This window comes from Ceratotherium simum, chromosome X, assembly GCF_057802395.1.
Source record: "Ceratotherium simum simum isolate JZ-2026a chromosome X, ASM5780239v1, whole genome shotgun sequence".
Lineage (NCBI taxonomy): Eukaryota > Metazoa > Chordata > Mammalia > Perissodactyla > Rhinocerotidae > Ceratotherium > Ceratotherium simum.
In genome coordinates this window covers 74,478,704-74,500,825 of record NC_141940.1, presented here as the reverse complement: position 1 = coordinate 74,500,825, position 22,122 = coordinate 74,478,704, and the positions used below count along the sequence as shown (strand labels likewise).

At 38.2% G+C, this 22,122-nt stretch overlaps 1 protein-coding gene across 5 annotated transcripts in view; it reads left to right on the top strand.

Moving 5' to 3' along the window:
* Positions 1-22,122, top strand: part of EDA (ectodysplasin A) — a 362,062-nt gene that overhangs the window by 256,241 nt on the left and 83,699 nt on the right. For all 5 annotated transcript variants that reach the window (XM_087426773.1, XM_087426772.1, XM_087426771.1 and 2 more), the window contains exon 2: positions 3,512-3,617. In XM_087426773.1, the coding sequence (XP_087282899.1) occupies positions 3,512-3,617 (106 nt within the window). The remainder of the gene's footprint in view (positions 1-3,511; positions 3,618-22,122) is intronic.

Below are 22,122 nucleotides of genomic sequence, written 5' to 3'. Positions count from 1 at the left end.
CAGACTCTTTGGAACAATTAACATGTGAGCACGTACTCCTACTGCTGCCACCAGGACACAGTAAAGTGCTGGAGGTCCTGCCAGAACACCCATAAAAGCTGAGCCCATGAGGGAACACAAAAAGTATGAAGGAAATTCTGGAAGTGTAGTTGGTAATAGTAGGGAGGTTCTCCATTTGTACTTCAAAATTCCTTTCCCCTAGAAAGAACATTATGCTGTAATAACAAACCCTTGTAAAATTCAGTTATCTGACAAATTCTCCTATCAAAACCACAGCCAGGTATCAAGTAGTAAACAAATGGCCTCTAAGCTGGCAGAGAACATGCATCTTACTATTTGGAAAAGCCATTCAAAAACACACTAACTGCTTGTTTATTCTGTTTGTATGTGATTCTAATTATTTTTAACAAGAAGTCAAGCCTATAGCAGATTATAAACAACAAATTTGGAGGGACTGGAAAAGATGTTACAGGTAGGTGAAATGAAATCTGATAGTTGACAGCAAGGTAAGAGACAAAAAAGCATTAAAAAGATGTTTAAGAACTCAAAAACCAACCGTAATGAAACACTACTTCACAACCACAAGAATGGCTAAAATTAAAAATATTGACAATACCAAGTGTAGTGAAGATGCAGAGCACTGGAACAATCATACATTGCTGGTGGGAGTATAAAATGGTACACTCACTCTGGAAATAATTTGGCACTTCCTTACAAAAAATATTTACCATACAACCCAGAGGTTCCCCCACCAGGTGTTTACCCAAGAAAAATGAAAACATACATCCCCACAAAGACTCATACATGAATGCTCATATCAGCGTTATTCGTAATAGCCCCAAACTGGAAATAACCCAAATGTCCCTCAACAGGTGAATGCATTAAAAAATTGTGGTATATCCATACAATAAAATACTACTCAACAATAAAAAGAAACGAACTACTGATAACAACATGGATGAGTCTCACAGGCATTATGTTGAATGAAAGAAACAACACACAAAAATCATACAATCATATTGTATGATTCCATTTTTGTGAAGTTCTAGAATGGGAAAAACTGATAGAAATCAGATGATAGAAATCAGAATATCAGTAATAGAAATCAGAACAGTGGTTGCCTGGGGGGGGCGGGTAGCGCTGAAGAATGACTAGAAGGAGCACAAGGGAAAATTCTGGGGTAATGGAAATGTTCTAAATCTTGATTTGGGTGGTGGTTACAAAGGTGTGTACATTTCTCAAAACTTTTCAAACTGTATGCTTAAAATGTGTGCATTTTACTTTATGGAAATTATAGCTCAAATTTTCATAAGGTACAAAAATTTACAAAGGGAAAAAATCCTTTAGAGGATTCCCCTGCTGCAGGATAAAGCCTAAATTCCTTGACATCATCTGGCCCTTATTTAATGTTTCTTGGCTTATTCCTTACCATTCCTCCCCACCTCCTACCACTTATTCTAAGCTACTTGTATTTGCAAAAACTGCTATTCTTTCTCTTTCCTCTGAACCTTTAAACACAATGCTCCCTTTGCCTGGAATTTATTTTTGGTTTCCCATTCATCACTAAATCCTTGACATCCGTCAGGACTCACAGAGGTTGCACCTCCTCCAAGAAGACTTGTCTAATTCAGTCTATATTAGGTGCTTTTCTTCTTGCCCCCAGAGAACTTTATGCTTCTCTCTAACAAAGCATGTATTGCTCTGTATTGTAATTGTAATTGTAATTAAAAAAAAAAAAAAAACTCAAAACCATAACAGACTGGAGCCATTTAATGTACAGGCAAATAGTCTTCTACATATTCAATAAGCCCTGAGTTAAGTCATATATTGTAGACTAATTTCTATCCAAAATAGCTGAAGTAAGTTTCAGCACTCAAAGTTATCAAGAAAACTCTTCTATCCAGAATAACTTGTTCTTGTAGAGTTGCAAATGACTGAGATTTTATTGTAAAGAGCAGTTTGGGTTTATATTATTATTAGTATGATAGCTTATTTATATTGTGGGTTAAGTAACTTCCTATGGGCTTTATCTGGCAACTTAGCCAGACTTTATTGTTGATTCTATTGGAAAGTGCATTTTATATTCCAATCAAGTGACTCAAAAATACTTCTCAGTAGAACCATGTGAAATTGTTGCTATTCAACGGTTTTTGACAAAGAAAAGTGACAGCTTCATATGGTTCAACCTAAATGTTTTAAATATAACCCTATGGCAAATTGGAGATTACCCATACATTCATTTATTAATTTTATATTTAATACATGAATATATTCATCAAGACAGTAATCTTGAACATTAAGGTTGTTAGGTGTAATTGTTCTATGTAAGTGATAAATCACAGGGTTTTGAAGAAAGTTTGTGTAAAATGTTAAGGCTTTCTTGAGTCCTATCCATTTTTTTCCAATTAATCAGAGATGCAGCAGACATGAGGATTCTGGAATTATTTATTTTTTGAACCAATGCTAGGATGAAAATGCAGATTTATGTCTTCTTTTTTAACCCACAAACTATCTAACTAGTCTATTTTGAAGATGAATTTTAATAATAGTAATAGCTAACATTTATTGAGTACGTATTACTTGCTAGATACTGTGTAACCCTACGAATACTTTATGAGCAAAGTACTATTATTGTCCCTATTTACAGATGAGGAAATTAAAGCTTGAGTAACTTGTTTAAGGTTACACAGCTATAAGTGGCAGAGTCAAGATTAGAATCGCTCACTTCTACTACTCTGTCCACTATTTACCTAAGGAACATGTTTTTAACCACAAAGAAGCACTCTTACTGAAAGATTATGATTCAGTTCAACAAGTATATATTTAATCTGTGATTATCATTAGTGAAACAAGGCCCATTCACATATGAAACATTTTGTATTATTATGAGACATCATCATAAGACAGTAGAGGATCGAGTACCAAAATGAGCCTTATAGACCACAAGTGCCGTAGGAATTCTGTAGGAGTCTAGGAAAGAGAGAGAATAATTGTGTGCTTTTTCATAACTAACTCCCAGAAAAACGTTAACATAAATGGTACCATCCAATCATAATTGCATGTACAGAATTCTGGGAACAAACCAAAAGTTCAGCATAAATAGGAATGTGCAAAAATCATGGATGTATAATAATGAAGTCCAAGAGGGAGTAGCAAACTCAAGTTTAATTCTGGGCAGACATCAGTAATATGTGAGGGAAGTTAGAAATCCATGACTGGTCTCTCTGAATCCCAGAACAATATGGAGAAATGAGACTTGAAGGATTACTCGTTAGATATGCAGGTCAGACAAGAGAGGGGATTCAGAGATTAACCAAACTTTTATTTCTTTGTGATTGGAATAATAATGGTATCCAAATTAAAAGGATTTTTACAGTGGAGGGGAAGATGGACTCAGGCTTTAGACTAAGAATTTGAGATGAAGGTAGACTGTTTACAGAGAGCTAGTTTTTTATGTTGACTATGGTTGACTGGGGTCAACCTTTAACTCATATACTTGTTATTTTTACAGATGGCCCTTCTGAATTTCTTCTTCCCTGAGGAAAAGTCATATTCTGAAGAGGAAAGTAGGCGTGTTCACCGCAATAAAAGAAGCAAAAGCAGTGAAGGAGCAGATGGTAAGTCTAGTTGGGTGATCCTTTATCACATCTCAGTTAATGAGAGAACCCTTCTGAGAACTACCTTCTCAAGTGTGCTTCACCATCTCATATATTGTCCACAGACCCAAGGTCACAGAAGAGGGTTTTTCCAGCCTAACCTACCAGTCAGTCTTTTGACAAAGAACTGACTATACAGGGATCCTCTCACCTTCAACCCCAGATACCTTCAGTCCTTTCCCAGTATGTCTGAGAGCCATGGTAACATTTTTTTCTCTCAAGATCACCCTCCATAAGGACCTCACCTCTCCTGGGGGCATCTCGTATATACTAAGTCCACCAAGAGGATTCAGTCCTATTCTTGGAATTGACAAAGCGTTGTGCCATGGTGGCATTTACATGATGTGTTAATTCCAATGATAATCACGTCAATGTTGATATCAGCTACCATGTTCAAATATGAACTAGAGCTTCTAGAATTCATCTGTAAGTTTCTTGAGAGCTGGGATTCATTTCTCTTTGTATAACCCCAGAATCTAGCCTAGTATCTGGCAAATTGCTGGTGTGTGAAATGTAGGTTGATGATGTTGATTGTGTCTTCAGCTAGGTTATAATGTGCCATGAAAACCATCCCTGTTGAGGGTGAAACAGATTTGAGTTAACTAGCAATGCATTTTGTGAAGCATAACAAAGTGTTGAGCTAGCTCCTGGGCAGGGTCTTTGAATCTCTCTATTTCAACATCACTTTGTCAATTGACAGAATGCTACTTCTTTGGCACAGGAGTTTGTAGAATGCATAGCTCTGGGGCTGCAGCAAAGCCATCTGGATTGAAATACAGCATATGTCTGGCTGCATCTGCCAAAGATATATGTCTGGGGAGTTATAAAGCAATATGACTTTATAAAGATGAAAATGAGATTTTTAAGCTGACATTTGTCAATGTGAGTAAGGGCCAATGATGGAAGCAGTTCCAGAAGGCATGAGCTATTGAAGAAATGGGGCCAGGACTTTGTCAGTAGGGGCAAGAAGTAGAACTGGATGAAGTCTGAAAAAGAGCTCAAAACAAGGACCTTGTAATAAAAAAAAGAGAGAGAGAGTCAGAGAAATAAGATAAGTGAGGTGTTCTAGTCAATGGAGGTCACAGCAGCATTGAGCCCTCGAATGGAGAACTGAACCAGTGGGGCCATTCTCCAGAGCAGACGCTTTGCATACAATTGATGACCAAGTTCAAGCCTAGGAAATGTGGTCCATGAAGTAAAAGGCACCTGTTATTCACCTACTGCTTGCAGCCAGTTTCCTGGAAAGGCCATGGTCCCTTTCCTCTCCTAATCGTCTCACCCTTCAATGCATGTAGTTCTTTCCACCTTTGACACTTCCCCTGAGGTTACTCCCAGTACCACCAAATCTTTCATATTCCCTGGTTGCTAAGGAGGAGAGGAGAAAGAGCAATATCACCTTCTGTAGTGGACATGATCTTCCCTTCCTCTCCAAGTGGGAAGTCTAATAGCTTCTAAAGTTTACCTCTTCATCTGGCCTCCCAAGTTTTCTCTTAAAGAAGGCAGTTTCCTCCTCTCTCCCAAACCACTTTACCTGGATCTGGCTACCAATTTCTCTGCTACTGATCTTCTTTACAGTGTTTATTCTGTTTTGATAGAAAAGTTTTTCTTTCTGGCCAAGGCCAAAGCCTCTCTTTTTTTTTTTTTTAATTTTATTTCTTTCTCCCCCAAAGCCCCAGTAGATAGTTGTATGTCATAGTTGCACATCCTTCTAGTTGCTGTATGTGGGGCACGGCCTCAGCATGGCCGGAGAAGCGGTGCATAGGTGCGCGCCCAGGATCCGAACCCAGGCCGCCAGCAGCGGAGCACGCGCACTTAACCGCTAAGCCACGGGGCCGGCCCCAAAGCCTCTCTTATTAATTTTTAGCACTTATCTAATTTCTTCCTGGTCTGATACTCTAGTCAATCACTAGATTCTAGTCATTTTGTGCCAGTGCCAAATTTTTCATGCAATCCCAGATATTTTTCTTTTAATAGTATAGCTGGGAGGAATCCAAGAACCCATTAAGTTAGGAGTATATACTGTCTAAGAGACCTGGGATTTGATTACATTTCCAGCCTTTCACCTGGGAAGCTATAGAGCCATTTCTTTAGATGTGATTGGTGCTCCAATGAGTTAAAGAGTGTCAAGCCAACCCAAATTTCCTTTACTTTTGAACCATTTCTGTTACTATGTGGAGTGTATGCTATGTTTATTCGATACATTCATCAGATATTTACTGAGAAAATACAGAATATTATATAATGCTAGAATGGAAATGGCATAGGCTATTGGTGTTTGTTTTGTTTACTCTTAAATCTGTATTGCCTAGAAAAGGATCTGGCACATAGTAGTCCCTTAACAAATATTTCTTATTGCCCTTGTCAGGGAAGAGGGAGAATCCCCCTCTGCTCTTTCCCTTAAGGTTCTTCTGGCTGGCCAAATAATTAACAAGGCAGGTTAGCAGGAGAAAATAATACCAAGTTTAATAACATGTATACATGGGAGAAACCAGAGACACTGAGTTTCTCAACACAATGGCAGAGATTCTCCTCTTAAATACTATCTTCAGCTAAAGACAAAGGAGGATGTTGGGGGTGGGTGGTGTTTTGGGATTTCAAAGGGGAAGATGACAATTTACATGAAGAGGGAAATGTAAATGTTTGTCAGACAATGCTTTGCAGGGCTATCTGTAGAGAATGTGGCCTGAGAGACAGGAATTATAGTAATCAAGAGTATGTAGATTTAAGTCTTCTTCTTCCATACTGATAAGAGTTTCCAGAGACAACGCCATCACCCCCACCTCTTCCCAGCACACAGAGGGAGATACCTTTACAAATGTAAATATTTGGTAAACAGAACTTTGAAAAGAATGGTCTTAGCAAGAACCCTGCCAGTCTGTCTACACCCAGAGTTAAATTCATTTAGGCAGTTTGGGGAAGGTCAAATGTCCATCAGAGAAAATAATTAAAGTAAACAGATATATTTCAGGGTGGCCAGTTTTGATCTCCCACACCCTCAAAGAGCTTAACTTCCAGGGTAAAGAGACAGACAATAAACAAAATTGGTGGTGATAAGTGTTATAAAGAAAAATATAGGAGGGCAAGAGGGAGAGAAAGCGATGGGGTGGACTGTAAAGTGATCAGGGAAGGTCCCTCTAATAAGGTGACATTTGAGAAGAGACCTGAATGAAATGAAGGTGTGAGCCATGCGAATATTTGGGGGCGGGAGAGGAGAGAGGAAACAGTAAATACTAGTGCTCTAAAGCAGAAGAATGCTTGGCATGTTCCAAAAAGATCAGCATGGCTGGGAACAGAGTGAGCAAGAGAGAGAGGGAAGGAGATGAGATCAGAGAGCAAAGCCCAATCTAGAGCCTTATAGGCCAAGGTAAGGACTCTGACTTTTACACAGAGTGAAATGGGGAACAATTTAAGGATGTTGAGCAGAGGAATGACAAGATCTGACTTAATGTTTCAACAGAATCCCTCTGGCTGCTATATTGAAACTAGCTGCAGGGAGAAAGGACAGAAGCAGGAAGACCTGTTAGGGGAGCATAACAATAATCCAGGTGAGAGACTATGAGGGTTTAGACCAGGATAGAGGCAGTGTGGGTGGTGAGACATGGTCAGATTCTGGATAGATTTTGAAGGAATAGCTGACAGAATTTTCAGATTGATTAGATAAGAGGTATGAGAGACAGAGAAGAGCCAAGGATGACCTCACAGTTTTGGACTTAAGAAACTAAACTAGTAGAATTGCCATTTCTGAGATGGGTGAAAACAGGGGAGGAGCAGGGTAAAAGGGTGTAGAGAAGGAATCAGGAATTCAGTTAGTCATGCTAAGTTTGAGGTGCCTGTTAGACAACCAAGTATATATGTTAAAAGAGGCAGCTAGATATATAAGTCTACACTGTATATCATTGTGTCTCAGGACAATGAGCTGACTCTGTTTTATAAAAATGAAGAACTTCTCACTGAAGAAGTGAGTCTATAAACCGTCTGAACAGAGGAAGAAGTAGGATGGGATAGGTAAATCAGAGTGGGGTGAGTTAAGGCCAAAAGAAAACTATCAGGTATTGATTCTAAATCCACAAGTTACTTGATATATTATAATAAAAATTTAGCTATCCAGCTCAAGTTTGCATCACAATTGTCAAAGAAAAAGTCATTTACCTTGAACATTTAAGAACACGATAGAGATTTCAGGAAGAAAACATTTTTCAAAAGTCAAAAATAGAGATAAATTTAAAAAGAGAGCAGGAAAATCAGTTCTAGGTCCTTGTGTAAATTTTTTGATCTGTTACTATCCTTTAATGTCACTTCCATTCCTAAAATTTTATTTGATTGTTATTTCACAAGCCTTGTAGGCACTACCACAAGAAGTATAAAGATGAATAAGACCCTCAGAGAAGCTTACAGCTTAATGAGGGAGCAGATACATTTATAGGCAATAGGTAAAAATGAAGCAGAGGTAGGGTGGTGAAGGCGGGGCCTGGGGTTTTACCTTACACAGCACCAGTACATAGAAGACACTCAAACATTTGTTAAATGAATGACTGAACAAACAAATTGGGGGGAGTCTAGATTTTCTATCCAGGAACTATAGATATTAAGCTTGATGATCTTCACTAATCCTTGTGGGAGAAAAAAAATTTTTAACAAATGGTTCATTCACACTTAGGAAAAGCAAGGGATGTGTAGTGATCCTTAGGAGCCTGCATAGGTTCACTAGGAATAAATCATCCTATAGAAGCCTATTTTCCTGTTTACACCAGACTAGTAAACTAGTTGATTAGAGGCATAACATATGTATAGTCTGTCTTGCCTTAAAAAAAGTCATTGGCTGGAATACTACTCAGCCATAAAAAAAGACAAAATTGTCCCATTTGCAACAACATGGATGGGCCTGGAGCGTATTATGTTAAGTGAAATAAGCCAGAAAGAGAAAGACAAATACTGTATGATCTCACTCATATGTGGAATATAAACCAACACATGGACAGAGAAAACTGGACTGTGGTTACCAGGGGCAGTGGGGGTGGGGGGTGGGCACAAGGGGTGAAGGGAGTCATATATATGGTAATGGACAAACAAAAATGTACAACCCAAAATTTCACAATGTTAGAAACCATTAAAACATCAATAAAAAAAAAAAAAAGTCATTGGCTATATCCAGGGCATATCTGATCTTTCTGACCCACCATTCAAGAAATGATTGGATTCATCTCAATTTCTCCATTTGGATTACTCTATAAATGAAGACATTCACTAGGACATAAGAGTCCCAAACACAGGCTTAGTTCCCCTTTAATATAAATCTTGGCACTTTGTAACTTCAATTCTTAGAAAATGACTGAAGTCTTTTTCTTTACTATATTTCTACCTTAAATTTACTGCTCTTGTTTTGAGCTGGCCAAAAGTATTTGATACAGGTTTTAAGTTCATTTTTGCTGATTATGTGAGGCCTTTTAGGCCTTTTAGGTTGTTCTGCAAGGAAAGCATGATCCCTTCATTGTAGGTGTTGTGAGTCACAGCAGTTCGAGAAATCTGTGCCAAGATTTCCTGCTGAGACCCATCCTTGTGATATGTTTCTGAAGTAATAATAGCTCTAGGTGGCTTGCTTGGTCATCTCTTGCAAGGTACTCCAGAAATCTGTAGAACTTTATTTTTCAGTTAGAATGAAATGTATAATATATTTAGAGGATCATGAGGTCTTAGAATCAAATAACATGAATCAAGAATTCCCATGGAGATAGTTTCCATATTTTATAAATATTATTGTAAGACCATCTGTTCTCTTTCTATAGGAGCATTTTCAGGAATCAATCAAAATATTAATATCTCTCCACACCCGCCCGCCCCCCATGTTTCTGTCCTAGTAAAAGAATAAAAATAAAAATGCAGCATGGTGTAATAGAAAAGGTACCAGACTCAGTTGCAACTTCTAGATCCCAATCCTGATGTCACTGCCATCTTACCAGCAATGTGACCTTGGAGGAGTGACATCTCTCTGAGCTTCAGTTTCTTTAGCTGTAAAATGGGAATGATTAGCCCTCCTTATCTCACAGAGTTGTAATCATCAAAAGTGTTAATGTATGCAAAAATACTTTAGAAATTATTAACTGCTATTACTATGTTCTCTCTGGAAACCAACATAATAGCATGGTCTCCCAGACATTTTAGGCACTCATATTCGTTAATTTATGGATAACTATTATAATTTGTACAAAGATACTCTCTTTCAGCCAGATTGTCCTTTTCTGCGCTCACTGATGCTATCCAAGCCCATAGGAAGAAGACTCCAAGCCTCAAACTATGGCCTACCTCATCACAACAAATGATCACATCTGTACAGTTCTATGTCACTCTCTTATTCTGTCTGGCTGGCTGTGTATGTGTGTCCCTTTTTGTCAATATCTCTTCAATGTAGTTTTCTTTACTATTGAACAGATCAAAAAAAGTTAGTATTCTTTTTTGCTGTTATGAAAGAGTAAAGGGGAAAAACAAATAAGATTGAAATAGATCCTTTTTTCTTTGTTTTTTAAAAATAATAATGGAATAGACCATAGCTACCATTAAATTGATACAGATGAACATGAAAGGCTATAGCCTCAAAGAAAGAGACTTTCTGCCTATGCAAATGTTAGCTGGAATTATAAAGTGCTCTCATTCTAGTATTGCTCTTGCATTTATTGCTTTTCAGTGAGCCATCACTGTGCTATTATCAAATGCGAGAGACTAAAATCATTTTGAGAGCTGAGAGAGTCTCAGGACCTTGTTCACAAGGCAAAAGTAAAGCTTTTGAGGGTTTACCATGTGTGTAGACTTGAAGAGGATTGTTGATTTCAGATGTAGAGTCCCCAATGTTGCCTGCTGGTTATGGAAGCCAACAGCTTAAGTACCCACGGCAGAATACTCTGGACACTGGCTTTATATCAAATAAGACATTAAGTAAACTAAAATGTCTTAGCTTGCTCATACTTCAAAATGCCCTTTAAAGCTATATTTTAATTGATGGATCTAGCCCTGCAGTAAATGATCTCAATAGGCCTTTACCACTGACACTTGGTTAACATGCATTTTTAGAATACCAACTACTTGTAAAACATTGTACCAGGCTCTGTAGTTGGTATAGCTGGCAAACTCCTGCCCTTGGTACCTAAGCCCTAAAGTGAACTGGGTATAGAGATTAGTTAAAGATTAGGCTGCTTAAAAATATTCATGAGCTTTTCTAAATTATAAAAATAATCCATACTCATTATAAAAAACATAAGCAACACAGAATCATGCAAGGTAAAATATGAACATGCCCACCTCCCACTAGAAAAATGCTGTAAAGGTAAGATATCTTTGAGGAATATGTTACTTGCATAAAGGAGGTCACAGGCCCAGCTGACCTGAAGTTCTCTAAAGGTACTTCAAGTTTGTCTCACTCTATCTTAAATTGCTTCTAGTTATTTGTTTCTCAATATTAGGAAAAGTGATGAACTCTAGGCCAGGAGACCTGGATTCTAGTCCCAACTCTGCTATTAGTAGTTATACTAGCAGTGTAACCTTGGGCAAATCTTAACTTTACTTTCCTGATCTTAGTTTTTTCTAAAAGTTAGACTAGAATCAGTGATTCTCTACTCAGGTGTAAGACATTCAAAGTCATTTAAGGAGCTTTTTCACACCCTTGGAAATTCTGACCACTCTGCACCCCATTAAGAAAACTATAGTGAAGTGGTACTATTGCTGATGACATTATATCATATCTCTCAGATATATTAGGTTAATAAAAAGATGTTGAACTACTAGAATAGATGATCTAATAGTTTCCTTCCAGTTCTGTTTACTCCTAACTATTCCTGATTTCTATAATATAATGATAATAGCTAGAGTAGTTTTAGCTGTTTGGATGATGTCTGGATGATTAAATACTCAAGGTTTCAGTCTGGGTGGTCAAATGAGCCTTTTCATTAGTGTCCATGAAGAGGCTCAGTAAGGATTAAGAGTCTGCATATGGTTTCAAGAAATGAAGGCTAAGAAGCTTACTCTGTTGGCAAAGTGGTAAACTGTCAGCTCCCTTTTCCTGAAAAGATCACAGGCAGATGTAGATGCATAGACAGAAGGCTCCTGTTGGCTCTGTAGTGTATTACTTATACAACCCTGCCTTACTCTAGATTTTACTCCTAGACCTGCAGGGCCTCTTCTGTCTCACAAGTGAGGAACTACTACAGCTTCCTTTTTTTTCATTCATTCAATAAATGTTTATTAAGTACCAACTAGTTGTTGAATAAATGTTTATTGATCACTCTTTGGAACACTAGGGACACAGTGGTGAACAAGATAAGACCCTACCCTCGTCAGACTCACAGTTGGATGATGTCAACACAGTATAGTAAGTGGAATATTAGGGTAAGCACAGGGTGCTCTGGGACACATCAGCACCTGATCTAGACCTGGGAGGTCAGGGAAGGTCTCCTAATGAGGGTAATATCTGAGCTGTAACCTGACTGATACTAAAGAGTCAGCCAAATGAAGATTTGGGAAAAGGGTAAACCAGGTAGAGAGAACATACATGTTGGAAGGCTTGGAGAAAAGGGGAGTTTGGCTCATTTGAAGAACCAAAAGAAGTTTGTAGGGTTAGCGTAGATTTCTAAAGGGGAAGTGATAATAAATGAACTGGCCAACAGGGGCAAAATCATGCAGGGCCTTGGAATCCATTTTATGGAGCATAGAAACTATCCTAAAGGCAATGGGGAAGAACAGGATCAATGTCAAGAACAGATTATATGTGGGGACGGTGTCAAGATGGTAATGTAGGTGGACTCTGAACTCACCTCCTCCCATGGACAAAACAAATTTATAAGTACTCTTGGAACGATTACCCCTGAGAGAGAACCAGAAAGTGGATAAAAAGAACCCCCACAACAAGGGACAGTACTGACTGAGGTGGAAGAGGCAGAAATACCTTTCCGGAGAGAAAAAAGCCACCTTTGAGCCAGAGTACCTCATGGCTGTCTGGAAGCAATCCTAAGGTACAAAGCCTCCCCCGGAGGAGTGAGGGATCTGAGCGGGGGAGCGTTACCACAATAAGCAGCTTTTGTACTCAGCATGACTGAGACAAGTGTCATAATACTTGGCTTTGCTGGCTATTAACTATAATGGGGAATACCCCCAGAAAAGCTATCAGACATAAAGGAAATAAAAAGCATGCTGTAAAAGGGCCCACACACAAATTCACCCATTTTGGAAAGGAACCTAAAATCACCGGAAAGAAAGGTGCACAGTCCTTGGAGAAAAGAGACTCACCTGATAGGCTCTGGGAGCATCTTGGTGAGAGATGAGACCTCTCCAGAGACTGAGACATTGGCAGCAGCCATTATTGTGACCTACTGCAGGCATGCTGACACAGATGCTGTCAGACGCGAATGGAGTTCTTCCCCTGGCCTGTTAGCCCAGGGTCTGCCCCACCCATTAGAGCACTGATTTAATTCCAGCTCAGCCAGTGCAGGCAGCCCACCCTAGGGACTGGCTCCACCCAACAGCAAGCCCTCAGTCAACTTGTGGGCCTGCATAGTAGGGGTACATGGATCCTATGCAGCTGGGCGAGTGGGTCCACTTTTGAGGGGCAGGGCATGCATGAGGAGCAGGTGTAGTGTGGGGGGCATTGGTGGAGTGTGTGGGCCCTCTGCAGTGGGGCGACTGGATTCACTTCAGGGGCTTGGGTCACACGTACAGGGCAGGACTGTGTTGACAGTGTGTATGGCCCTATGGGCCATGGGGTTTGTCAGCTGCAGCAGACTTGTGTTTCTCAAACCAAGCCACATAGAGGATTGGACCCACCTTCCAAAGCCTGAAACAATTGGGTCCTCCCATGTCTGGGGCCAGCCCCACTCAGTTGCAATCCTGAGAGAGCTGACAACAGCCTTGCAGGTTGGAGGCCTACAGCAATTGTAAGCCCCTGAGCCTAGCAACCAGCCAGGCTGGGGGCCTATTCACTTAACAGGAAAACTGCAACAGGAATGTGCTATTAGACCTTGCAGCCCACTGTGCTGGGCTCCCCACACCAGATAAAGTGACTGAAGGGACCATAGCAGCCACAGGTAGCTGAGCATTACAGCCAGCCAGCCGTGGGGACAGCCTAGCCTCCCTGGGCACCTGAGGCAAAAGCAGCCCTGCCACAACAGAAGGACACATGTAGCCCACACAGGGGTCACTCCTGGAACATTTGGAACTGGTGACGAGAGGGAAACACACTGCTGGGCCTCATAAGGCATCTCTTACATAAGGCCACCTCGCCAAGTTCAGGAGATGTAGCTGACCTACCTAATACATAGATATAAGCACAGAGAAAGAGGCAAAATGAGGAGACAAAGGAATATGTTCCAAGTAAGGGAACAGGACAAAACCCCAGAAAAAGAACTAAATGAAACAGAAATGACCAATCAACCTGACAAAGAGTTCAAACAAAAAGTCATACGGATGGTCACTGATCTTGGGAGAAGAATGGATGAACTCAGGGAGAACTTCAACAAAGAACTGGGAAAATATAAAAAAGAACCAATCGGATATGAAGAATACAATACTGGAAATGAAAAATTCTCTAGAGGGACTCAATAGCAGAGTAGATGATACAGAAGAATGGATCAGTGAGCTGGATGAAAGACTAGAGGAAATCACCCAAGCTGAACACATAAAAGAAAAAAGAATTAAAAAGAATGAGGACAGTCTAAGGGACATCTGGAACAACATCAAGTGCACTAACGTCCGTGTTGTTATAAGTGTCCCAGAAAGAGAAGAGAGAGACAAAGGGGCAGAGAACCTATTTGAAGAAATAATTGCTGAAAACGTTCCTAAACTAAGGAAGGAAACAGACATCCAGGTACAGGAAGCACAGAAAGCACCAAGCAAGATAAACCCAAAGAGGCCCACAGCAAGACACATTATAATTAAAATTTCAAGAATTAAAGATAAAGAGAGAATACTAAAAGCCACAAGAGAAAGGCAACAAGTTACATACAAAGGAAACCCCCTAAGGGTATCAACTGACTTCTCAGCAGAAACTTTACAGGCTAGGAGGGAGTGGCATGATATATTTAAATTGCTGAAAGGAAAAACTGTACAGCCAAGAATACTCTACCTGGCAAGGTTATCATTCAGAATGGAAGGAGAGAGAAAGAGTTTTCCAGACAAACAAAAACTAAAGGAGTTTATCACCAAGAAACTAGCTTTACAAGAAGTGCTAAAGGGACTTATTTAAGTGGAAAAGAGAAAACCACAAAAAAAAATAAGCAAATTATAAAAAAAAAAAAAACAATAAAATCACTGGTAAAGGTAAATACACAAAAAAGGTAGCATATCAACCACTTATGAATCTAATATAAAGGTCAAAAGACAAAAGTACTAAAATTATCTATTTCCATTATAAGAGGGTAATGGAGACACATGCACAAAAAAAGAGGTCAGGTATATGAAAAAAAATAGAATGTGGAAGGAGGGGAGTAAAGAGTAAGCCTTCTAACAGGAGGTGAAACTAAAAAGATCATCAACTTAATATAGATTGCTCTATATGTAGACTATTATATATGAACCTCATGGTAATCACAAACCAGAAACCTATAATAACTACGCAAAAAATTAAGAGGAAGGAACTCAAACATAATACTAAACAAAGCCATCAAATCAAAAAGGAAGAGAGCAAGAGAAGAAGAAAGGAACAGAGAAGAACTACTAAAACGCTCAGAAAAAAAGGAACAGAATGGCAATAAGTACATTCTTATCAATAGCTGCTTTAAATGTCGATGGACTGAATGCTCCAATATAAAGGCATAGGGTGACCGATTAGATAAAAAAGCAAGACCCATATATATGCTGCATATAAGAGAGACACTTCAGACCTAAACACTCACAAACTGAAAGTGAAGGGATGGAAAAAGATATTCCATGCAAATGGCAATGAAAAGAAAGCTGGAGTAGCAATACTTATATCAGAAAATATAGGCTTTAAAACAAAAATTGTAGTAAGAGACAGAGAAGGGCACTCCATAATGATAAAGGGAACAATCCAACATGAGGATATAACACTTATAAATATCTATGCACCCAACATAGGGGCACCTAAATATGTAAAGCAGTTATTAACAGACATAAAAGGAGAAATAGACAACAACACAGTAGAGGACTTTAACACTCCACTTACACCAATGGAAACATCATGCAAACAGAAGATCAATAAGGAAACATTGACCTTAAGTGACACATTAAACCAGATGGACTCACTAGATATATATACAGAAAATTCCATCCAAAAACCAAAGAATACACATTCTTTTCAAATGCACATGGAACATTCTCCAAAATAGATCACATATTAGGCCTGAAACAAGTCTCAATAAATTTAAGAAGACTGAAACAATACCAAGTATCTTTTCTGATCACAACAGTAAGAAACTCGAAATCAACTACAGGAAGAGAATTGGAAAAGCCACAAATATGTGGAGATTAAATAAAATGCTACTGAACAATGATTGGGTCGATGAAAAAATCAAAGGAGAAATCCAAAAATACCTGGAGACAAATGAAAATGAAAATACAACATGCCAAAATTTATGGGATACAGCAAAATCAGTTCTAAGAGGGAAGTTTATAGCAATACAGGCCTACTTCTACAAACAAGAAAAATCTCAAGTAAACAATTTAACAGTGCATCTAAAAGAACTGTGAAAAGAAGAACAAACGAAGCTCCAAATCAGTAGAAGGAGGGAAATAATAAAAATCAGAGGAGAAATAAATGAGATAGAGACTAAAAAATCATAGAAAAAAATAATGAAACCAAGAGCTGGTTCTTTGAAAAGATAAACAAAATTGACAAGCCTTTAGCTAGACTCACCAAGAAAAAAAGAGAGAAGGCTCAAGTAAATAAAATCAGAAATGAAAGAGGAGAAATTACAAAGAACACTGGAGAAATACAAAAGATTATGAGAGAATACTATGAAAAGCTATACACCAACAAATAGGATAACCTAGAAGAAATGGATAAATTCTTAGAATCATACAACCTTCTGAAACTGCATCAAGAAGAAATAGAGAGGGCCGGCCCTGTGGCTTAGCGGTTAAGTGCGTGCTCTCTGATGCTGGCGGCCCGGTTTCGGATCCCGGGCGCACACCGACGCACCGCTTCTCCGGCCACGCTGAGGTCGCGTCCCACATACGGCAACTAGAAAGCTGTGCAACTATGACATACAATTATCTACTGGGGCTTTGGGGCGAAATAAATAAATAAATCTTTAAAAAAAAAAAAAGAAATCATTTAAAAAAAAAAAAAAAAAAAAGAAGAAATAGAGAATTTGAGTAGACCAATTACCAGTAAGGAGATCAAAACAGTAATCAAAAACCTCTCCCCAAATAAAAGTCCAGGACCTGATGGTTTCCCTGGTGAGTTCTACCAAACATTCAAAGAAGATTTAATACCTATCCTTGTCAAACTCTTCCAAAAATTGAAGAGGAGTGGAAACTTCCTAGCTCATTCTATTAAGCTTACATTACCCTGATACAAAACCAGCAAAGGACAACATAAGAACAGAAAATTACAAGCCAATATCACTGATGAACATCAATGCAAAAATCCTCAACAAAATATTAGCAAATTGAATACAACAATACCTTAAGAAGATCATACACCATGATCAAGTGGGATTTATTCTAGGGATGCAGGGATGGTTCCACATTGCAAATCAATCAACATGATATACCACATTAACAAAATGAAGAATAAAAACCACATGATCATCTCAATAGATGCAGAGAAAGCATTTGACAAGATACAGCATCCATTTATGATAAAAACTCTGAATAAAATGGGTATAGAAAGAAAGTACCGGGCCGGCCCTGTGGCTTAGTGGTTAAGTGCACGCACTCCACTACTGGCGGCCCGGGTTCAGATCCAGGGCGTTCACTGACACACCGCTTCTCCAGCCATGTTGAGGCTGCGTCCCACATACTGCAACTAGAACGATGTGCAACTATGACATACAACTATCTACTGGGGCTTTGAGGAAAAAACGGAGGAGGATTGGCAATAGATGTTAGCTCAGAGCCAGTCTTCCTCAGCAAAAAGAGGAGGATTGGCATGGATGTTAGCTCAGGGCTGATCTTCCTCACACAAAAAAAAAAAAGAAAGAAAAAAAGCAAGTACCTCAGCATAAACAAAGGCCATATATGATAAACCCACTGCTAATATCATACTCAATACAGAATACTGAAAGCTATCCCTCTAAGAAGAGGAACCAGACAAGGATGCCCACTTTTACCACTCCTATTTAACGTAATATCGGAAGTCCTAGCGAGAGCAATCAGGCAAGAAAAAGAAATAAAAGGGATCCAAATTGGAAAGGGAGAAGTGAAACTGTCACTCTTTGCAGCTGACATGATTTTACATAGAAAACCCTAAAGAACCAACCAAAAAACTCTTAGAAATAATAAATGAATACAATAAAGTTGCAGTAGAAAATCAACATACAAAAATCAGTCGCCTTTCTATACACTGACAACTAAGTAGAAGAAAGAAAAACTAAGAGTACAATCGCATTTACAATCACAACAAAAAGAATAAAATACGTAGGAATAAACTTAACCAAGAAGGTGAAAGACCTGTACACTGAAAACTATAAAACATTGTTGAAAGAAACAGAAGAAGACACAAAGATATGAAAAGATATTCTGTGCTCTTGGATTGGAAGAATTAACATAGTTACAGTGACCATACTTCCTACAGCAGTCTGCAGATTCAGTGCAATCCCTATCAAAGCTCTGACAACATTCTTCAGACAAATAGAACAAAGAATACTAAAATTTATATGGAACAACAAAAGACCCTGAATAGCCAAAGGAATCCTGAGGAAAAAAAACAAAGCTGGAGGTATCACACTCCCTGATTTCAAAATATACTACAAAGCTATAGTAATCAAAGCAGCATGGTACTGGCACAAAAACAGACACACAGATCAATCAAACAGAATCAAGAGCCCAGAAATAAACCCACACATCTATGGACAGCTAATTTTCAACAAGGGAGCCCAGAACATACAATGGATAAAGGAAAGTCTCTTCAATAAATGGTCTTGGGAAAACTGGACAGCCACATGCAAAAGAATGAAAGAAGACCATTATCTCACACCATACACAAAAATTAACTCAAAATGGATTAAAGACTTGGATGTAAGACCTGAAACCATGAAACTTCTAGAAGAAAACATAGGAAGTACGCTCTTCGACATTGGTCTTAGCATCATTTTTTCAAGTACCATGGCTCACCAGGCAAGAGAAACAATAGAAAAAATAAACGAATGGGACTACATCAAACTAAAAAGCTTCTGCAAAGCAAAGGAAACTATCAACAAACCGAAAGACAACCTAACAATTTGGAGAAGCTATTTGCAAACCATATATCTGATAAGGGGTTAATATCTAAAATATATAAAGAACTCAGCAATCTCAACAACAAAAAAACTAACAACCCAGTTAAAAAATGGGCAAAAGATCTGAACAGACATTTCTCCAAAGAAGATATACAGATGGCCAACAGGCACATGAAAAGATGTTCAACATCACTAATTATTAGGGAAATGCAAATCAAAACTACAATGAGATGTCACCTCTCGCCCATCAGAATGGCTATAGTTAACAAGACAAGAAATAACAAGTGTTGGAGAGGATGTGGAGAAAAGGGAATTCTCATACACTGCTCATAGGAGTGCAAACTGGTGCAGCCTCTATATAAAACAGTATGGAGATTCCTCAAAAAATTAAGCATAGAACTACCATACAATCCCCTCTTCCACTGCTGGGTATTTATCCAAAGAACATGAAAACACGAATGCGTAAAGGTATATGCACCCCTATGTTCGTCGCAACATTATTCACTATAGCCAAGACTTGGAAGTAACCTAGGTGCCCATCAAGGGACGAATGGATAAGGAAGATGTGGTATATATACACATTGGAATACTATTCAGCCATAAACAGAATGAAATCTGGCCATTTGTGACAACATGGATGCACCTTCAGGGTATTGTGCTCAGCGAAATAAGTCAGTGGGAGAAAGTCAAATACCATATGATCTCACTCATAAATAGAAGATAAAAACAACAGCAAACTAACACAGAGAGACAGAGATTGGCTTGGTGGCTACCAGAGGGGAAGCGGGGAGGGGAGAGCGCAAAAGGGGTGATTAGGCTCATGTGTGCGGTCATGGATTGTAATTAGTCTTTGGGTGGTAAACACGATGTGATCTACACAGAAATCGAAATATAATGATGTACACCTAAAATTTATATAACGTTATAAACCAATGTTACCCCAATAAAATTTTTTTTTAAAAAAAAGGTAACTATATGAGGTGATGGATGTGTTCATTAGCTTGATGGTGGTAATCATTTCACAATGCATAGGTCTATCAAATCATCACATTACATGCCTTAAGTATATACAATTTTTATTTGTCACTTATAAATAAGAAATAAAATATATTAAAAATAAAAAAAGAATACATTACATGGCGAATATCTTTAAATGCTAAACGCATATACTCTGAACCAGCAATTCCACTTTTACTTCTACATAGTCTCACACATGGGAAATCGTTTATGAATAACGATATTCTTTGCTGTACTATTTGTAATAGCAGAGGATTGGAAATAACCTGAGAGTCCATTATGTGGGAAATTGATTAAATAAATTCTGATAAATCTGTAACTGGTAACTGTGGTTGCTCTGGGGAAGAAAACTGCAACTTTGTGGTTGGGGTGGGGAGAAAGTAAACTTAATTTCCATGCTTCTGTATCTTTTGAATTTTTTTTAACATCTACATGTACTATTAATTTAAAGGAAACAAAGAACATTTAATTTTTAAAATAAAAAGTATGCATGATATGTCATTTTTCTACCCATCACACAAGTACATTAGCAATAATTTTATATTATAGCATCCTATGCCAATTAGAATGTTGGAAAACCCATATATTTGTGGAAAGAATATAAATTGGGTTTTATTCCAGCTTTATTGAGCTATAATTGACAAATAAAAATTGTAGATATTTAAGGTATAGAATCTGATATTTTGATATACATATACATTGTGAAATGATTACCACAATCAAGCTAATTAACATTTCTGTAGAACCTCATGTAGTTACCTTTCTTTGTGGTGACAACATTTAAGATCTAGTCTTAGAAAACTTTAAGACTACAGTATTATTGACTATAGTCACCATGCTATGCATTAGATTTCCAGAACTTACTCATCTTTCATAACTGAAACTTTGTACCTTTTGACCAACACCTCCCCATTTCCCCCACCCCCCAGCTCCTGGAAACCACCATTCTACTCTCTGCTTCTATGAGTTTTATTTTTTTAGATTCCACGTATAAGCGATATCATGCAGTATTTGTCTTTCTGTGTCTGACATTTCACTTAGATTAATATCTTCCAGGTTCATCCATGTTGTAAATGGCAGGATTTCCTTCCTTTTTAAAGCTGAATAATACACCTGTGTGTGCGTGTCTGTGTGTGTTGATTACATTTTCTTTTTCCATTCATCTGGTGATAAATACTTAAGTTGTTTCCATATCTTGGCTATTGTGAATAATGCTGCAATAAACATGAGACTACAGATATCTCTTCAAGATACTAATTTCGTTTTGTTTGTATATACACCCAGAAATAGGATTGCTGGGTCATATGGTATTTCTACTTTTAATTTTTGAGGAACCTCCATTCTGTTTTCCATAGTGGCTGTACTGATTTACATTCCTACCAACAGTGTACAAGGATTCCCTTTTCTCCACATCCTCACCAACGCTTATTGTCACTTGTCTTTTTGATGATGGTCATTCTAACAGGTGTGAGGTGATATCTCATTGTGATTTTCATTTGCATTTCCTTGATGATTATTGATGTTGAACATCTTCTCATATATCTGTTGGCCATTTGTATGTCTTCTTTGGAAAACTGTCTATTCAGGTCTTTTGCTTATTTTTTAATCGGGTTATTGTTACTATTATTATTACTTTGCTATTGAGTTGTTTGCATTCCTTACGTGTTTTGGATATTGACCCCTTATCAAATGGATGGTTTGCAAATATTTTCTCCTATTCCGTAGGTTGTCTCTTCACTCTGTTGATTGTTTCCTTTTTTGTGCAGAAGATTTTTAGTTTGATGCAACCCCACTTGTCTATTTTTGCTTTTGTTGCCTGTGCTTTTGAAGTTGTACCCAAAAAATCATTTCCCAGACCAATGTCAAGTAGCTTTTTCTCTATGTTTTCTTCTAGAGCTTTACAGTTTCAGGTCTATCTTTAAGTCTTTAATCCATTTTGAGTTAATTTTTGTATATGATATGAGATAAGGGTCCAACTTCATTCTTCTGCATGTGGATATCCAGCTTTCCCAACACCATTTATTGAAGAGAATATCCTTTCCCCATTGTATGCTCTTGGCACCCTTGTCGAA